At 42.2% G+C, this 6000-nt stretch overlaps 1 protein-coding gene across 1 annotated transcript in view; it reads right to left on the reverse strand.

Moving 5' to 3' along the window:
• Positions 1-6000, reverse strand: part of LOC146624981 (uncharacterized) — a 58988-nt gene that overhangs the window by 16828 nt on the left and 36160 nt on the right. Inside the window, exon 4 of the mRNA XM_085362583.1 lies at positions 2620-2714. Within this exon, the coding sequence (XP_085218709.1) occupies positions 2620-2714 (95 nt within the window). The remainder of the gene's footprint in view (positions 1-2619; positions 2715-6000) is intronic.

A 6000-nucleotide genomic window follows, 5' to 3' on the forward strand; every position in this document is an offset into this window, starting at 1 on the left:
TTAGAACTGTATGGGACAATGTGGCATTTCATCACTCCCGTGCAGTCACCGAGTGGTTTGCAGCCCATCCCAGAATGGAGTCTCTTTTCCTCCCACCTTACTCTCCATTCCTCAACCCCATAGAGGAATTCTTTTCCTCGGTGGAAGGTTTACGACAATCATCCACATCAGGGGTGCCCAATCCCGGTCCTCGAGAGCTACTGTCCTGTAGCTTTAAGATGCGTCCTTGTTTCGACACACCTGAATCAAATGATGGCTTGTTATCAGGCCTTTGCCAAACTTGATGGCACGCTGAAGAGGTAATCAAACCATTTGATTCAGCTGTGTTGCAGTAGAGATGCATCTAAAAGCTGCAGGACGGTAGCTCTCGAGGACCAGGATTGGGCACCCCTGATCCACATGATCAAATGTCCCTCCTGGATGCAACGAATGCTGGATGCCTGGAGATATCAGCAGAAGATTGCCAGGGATGGATCAGGCATGCCAGAAGATCCTTTCCTAGGTGTATCGCCCTGGATGACATAAGATGTGATGTGGATGAGAACCTGTGGCCAAATGGAGAAGACCAAGTAGATTAGCATTACTATTGTATGTGTATCAGTGGATGGTGTGTATACAAATTCTTGTATTTTGGGATTACTTAGTGCAAAAACATAAAAATACATAAACAAATATTAACGAATTCTGCATGATGTCTGATTCATTCCAGTAACATATATTGAAATTATAAACAGATGTGTCCTTGTTTTACACAAGAAAACACTGTGTAATGCTACATGTTGTTAGTGTTTTTTAGGTCATTGTTTTGTGGGTGACAAAGTGTGTTTGTCGGCTGTCAATCTTTGCTAGTGTTCTGGAAGAATGAGTTTATTTGAGACCTGAATAAAGTGTTTTGGTAGTTGTAGTGCATTTTGAATGTGAAATGAACTGCTTTGCCAAGCTGAGGGTCAGTTAGGAGAATTGTGTGAAGAGTTTTGCAAAAGTGACCTAAGTATTGAGACATGTGTCCTAGCGGCTGTATGTTTCCATTATTTTCCTGTAAAATGAATGTGTGACAGTTACAGTAATGAGTGCTTCTATTTTTGTAGGACACAGAGACGACCACCTGGTGGAGGCAGGTTAAGGCTTTTGTGTTTATCGTGTGACAAGGGTTTTGAAGGGGAGAACCATAGGCAACCTAATTGTTTTGGAACTATTGTTTTGAATTAATTGTACCAGTGTGCAAAACTCTGTTGTAGTGTGTGTGTTTTTGAGGGCTTGTGTTTGATGTCTGAGGGCAAAGTTTGGTTTTTCAGCAGGAGTGAATAGTTTTGGGTGTAGAGCTTCATTTTGACCTGGAAATAGGATGTTTGGGAAATTGAGTGAGATGTTATGGATTTGTGTTTACTGTTGTGAGGATATGAGGCGTAGTTTCAAGAAATGTGTTTTAGCAATCGAGAAAAACTGTAAAAACAATTCAGCAGACCCTCAGAGTGCAGATACAAACTGTTTTCAGCTGTAGAGGTACGCTTCATGTACTTATCAACATACAGTTCAGAGGCTGGCATTAGAGTGCATTGGTGCTTGGGCATCTTTTATTTAGCACGGTTATACCATTGTGAATGTAGCTATAGAAACATGCTCAAGAGTCTATCATATGTTTGACATGCAACTAAAAATTCAAAAATATGTTTTTAAATCAGTAACTTTGCAAATTTAGAGGAATTGTTTTCGGACAACATGTGTGTCACATTTTAAACGGGGTTTGAATAATCAGCACTGACATACAGACATTTATGCGCTGGGTATAACAGACACGCTTACCGTGTGAAAGGCCCGCTGATGTCTTGGAGCAGAGAAACACTCTGTATTGTTGCTTTTCTCTATTGTATAAGCAGCGCCCGAGTGTCAGAAACGCTCTGTGTGGGAAGCAAAGTTGGCCACAAATGACTAAGATGTTGGTGTTAACATGTCTTTTTATTTCATTCACACAGACAATGAATACTGAACAACATACATTAAACCAGGGGTCTCCCAGCCCAGTAGTTACCAATCATGCGAAGCATGCCTGGTTTAACCTGACGGGCATAACTACTTGCTTCTAACAGCAGCGCAATGTTGTCGTTAATTGTGCATACTATATGTTGTGATGATCTCAGTTCAGTCATGGTGTGTTCTGCAGTCCTGCTGAATTGTTCCAGTCCCATTGACTGTGTATGAGCGTACAAACAGGCGTCTGGCGGGGATGAATCGGAATGTCTTGAGCCTTAGCATCACATCATCATAGTGTGTGTCAAAGTAATACTCGGGCAATTCGAGCAAGCAGCTGTGTTGCAGTTGACTGGGATGAGCTGTTTGACATCCGTAGCATGTTTCCTGTAGAAAGGCGTTTAGCGCCAACATCACCAGGTGGTTGGTTGCAAGCTTGATGTCGATAATGGTTTCCTCACACAGACCTTATCCTGTAGGATCCTGCACAACTGTGGGGGGGGGGTCTGGATTAGCAACCATGGTGGTGGGGAGTCTGGAGAGTCTGAGAGGTCCCATGTTGCATGTCTCCCTCTGAAAAATGAGAACAATAAAAAAAAAAAGTACAGCTATATTACTACCGGCTTTCTATCTGGCTGAAAGTTTTTCCACACAGCTGTATGCTTTTATTCCAGAGTGGGTAACTAGATGACTCTGTAAGCTCTTACTGTGAGTAAAAGCTCTGCCACACTGATCACAAGTGTACGCTTTAACTGTGGATGAGCTGGTGTGTTTTTAAGTTTGAAGTCTGCGTAAAAGACTGACTTTCCCAAGCTTTGAGCGCTGACTTCTCAGTCCACGTTGGTCCTGCAGTGACAGAGATACAAACAGGCAGTGAGTGAAATGCAGTCGTGGAACAAACTGAACCTTCAAACGTCCTCCATTAACACTAGTTGTAAACCCCAGGCTGGTGATGTGAAGTTCATGAACAAGTTTGCTCCAAAAGCCGATTCTTTGTAGCGAACGAGACAAACTGGCTTCTGCCACAAGGAGATAAATAATCTGCCCTACCGCACCCACTTCAACACCTTCAGCCCCCACCCCCTCCACCATGTAAACAGACTCTTTAACATACAGAATCCAACAAAGCAGCTGAACCAGACTCAGTGTCTCCATCATAAACCATACAGTGGATCACAACATCAGTTTAAGACGGCTGTTGCTGTGAACTTTACCTATAGAAAGAAAACTGAACAGAACATCTGAATTCCCTCGATGCTAAACATTCATTTCAGCCAGATCTACCTGTGCTTTAATGATGGGGCCTCTCAACAGTTTGAACCAGCTTTCCTTCCTGCTTTGACTGCAGCTGTGTTTGACACAGGAAGACATTATTACATTCTTCATGATTATACTTTATTATTTTTGGGGGAGGAGCAGCTTTAAACCTTCACGTGATTCAAGTCAACTCAACAAATCAATCTGAACGATCACAGGTGAGAAAAACGTCTGTAGACAAAATAAAATAAAACCCAACATTCAATCCACAACATGATTAAAAACATGATTCTCCCAAATCACCAAGAGGTGCACATTAACCACCACAATATATCGTCTTGATGCATTCTCAATCATCCAGGTAAGTAAATCTCCAAAAGTTGATTGTGTTCATCTGGACGTAGCGTTTTGTGGGAGAACGTCGTCACTCATCCAGGTGACTTCTTCAGTCTCAGCTGACTGCAGGTTTCAATCTTATAAACAGGACATTTGCATAATGACTGAAACCAGCCCACTGATGGAACAATGGGCTGGAAGGTCAGTTCCTTAATCTTAATTATGGTCAAAGGAGCTTGCAAAGAAAAGCGTCTGGACTTCTTTAACTTGTGAAGTCCAGACACTTTTCTTTGCAAGCTCCTTTGACTACGATGACCTGGATGACTGAGAACCTTCACAGACAATCATAATTATGCAAATTCTCATGACCATTGATCAACAATCACTGACCAAAACCCACTTTGGGTTTGGGTTTTGGTCTTGGCTCCCCGAGAAGCCTCCAGTTAATCCAAAATGCTGCAGTACTGACAGGGCTTAGTTGTTGTTCCTTGAGTATTTAAAAGTAGAATGGGAGGCAGAGCCTTGAGTTTTCAGGCCCCTCTTCTGTGGAACCAGCTTCCAGTTGGGATTGGTGAGGCAGACACTCTCTACTCTACACTTCTCTACTTTGAAGATTAGGCTTCAAACTTTCCCTTTTACTAAAGCATATAGTTAGGGCTGGACCAGGTGACCCTGAATCCTCCCTTATTTATGCTGCAATAGGTGTAGGCTGCCGGGGGATTCCCATGATGTGTTGAGTTTTTCCTTTCCAGTCACCTTTCTCACTCACTATGTATTAACAGACCTCTCTGCATTCAATCATACTTAATCTCTGTCTGTCTTCCACAGCATGTCTTTATCCTGTCTTCCTTCTTTCACCCCAACCGTCTGTGGGGTGAAAGAAGAACCTGAACCTGGTTCTGTCGGAGATTTCTGATTTCTTCCTGTTAAAAGCGAGATTTTCCTTCCCATTGTCACCAAAGGGATTGTTGGGTTTTGTATGTATTATTGCAGGGCAGGGGGTCCAATCTGGAGCCCCTAACCCTAAGGGTACATCTTTCACCATCTTACAATGCTGGGATTGCAGCCATTCCCCAACTCTCTGTGAAGGGTACTCGTGGAATTTGATCAATGGTCATGATTTGCATATTAATGATGAAGAAACTGACCTTACAGCCCATTGTTCATTCCGTGGGCTGTTTTCCGTCAGTGTGCAAATGTACTGTTTACTGAGAAGTCACTTGGAACACTGAAAAGCCATCACCACCATCAAAGACTTCACCCACAGGAGCTCCCCCCTCACTCCACAGCTATGAGGATTTCACACCACCTTCTCCTACTACAACCCTTCATAATCTTGAAGCAGATGTGAGGAAGCAGTTTAACCCTTTAGACCTACCACAGAACCAAGTCTGCCTGAGCTTATCGTTATATTTTTACATGTTGTAGTGCCATTTCTGGGAGTATTTCAAGTTGCTATACAGCAATACAACCATTATATCCCAAATGTTTACAGAAGTATTTTTACACAAATTTCTAGTTAAAGAAATTTCAGAGGTTCATCCCTCAAAATTGTAAATGTAAAAAAGTTGCATAAAACAGTTTCCAAATTAATTTTGAGTGTCTTCATAGTTTTATTTTTGAGATACACCAATTTGTATATACTGCAGCCACCAACTTTGAAATTCTCATTTACATGACTTATTTAAACATTCTCGTCTTGAATGCAAAATTCTTAAAAAGATCTTTTATCCTTTTAAGAGTAAATAAATCTGAAAGCTGTTCCATCCTAAAAGAGGACAACAATGTGTAGTTTATGATGTTCTAAAGGTTTCAGCAGCTTTTTGAATTTGTCACACGTGTGGAAAGGTATGAGTGAGTCTTTGTATCTTACTGTTAGTGATGCTCGTCAGCACACAAACCCAGAGTTTCTCTACAGGAACACAGAGAGAGTTATTCCCTGTACTGTAAGGACACATTCAGCATTGTGCAGTAACTCCAGATCAGCCCAGTTAAATGATTACATGGATGTGAGTGTGATCGTCAGAGCAGCACTGATCAGTGTCAGGTTATAATGACCAAGGTGTACACAAACACTAAGTTTGAGTGTGTGCAGTGAGACTTCAGTCAAAGCATTTAACTGAGGTAAAATAAGCTGAACTCTACAGCTTGTTGTGGTCTCCTGTGGCTTGACACGCCTTCCATCTGTTCTCCAGCATTTTCAATTACAGTCATAAAATATCTCCACATGTTGCTCCTCTTTCTCACTCTCTGCAGTCCAAATGCGTCTTCTGAGCGCATCTGAGTCACGTGACGGCACAGTAACAAATCCCAGCAGGGCAGGAAGAAGGGGGCGGAGCAAAGTGCGTCTGCCGCATAAGAAGAGGTGTTCACCCAGACAGAGCTGCTTTTTCATCCACAGCGAGTAAAGAAGTGAATCTACAGGAGAGAAACAAACTA

This window comes from Diplotaxodon limnothrissa, linkage group LG9 (genome assembly GCF_057381915.1).
Source record: "Diplotaxodon limnothrissa isolate DT_005_m linkage group LG9, D_limnothrissa_male_GT1.1, whole genome shotgun sequence".
Taxonomy (NCBI): Eukaryota; Metazoa; Chordata; class Actinopteri; order Cichliformes; family Cichlidae; genus Diplotaxodon; species Diplotaxodon limnothrissa.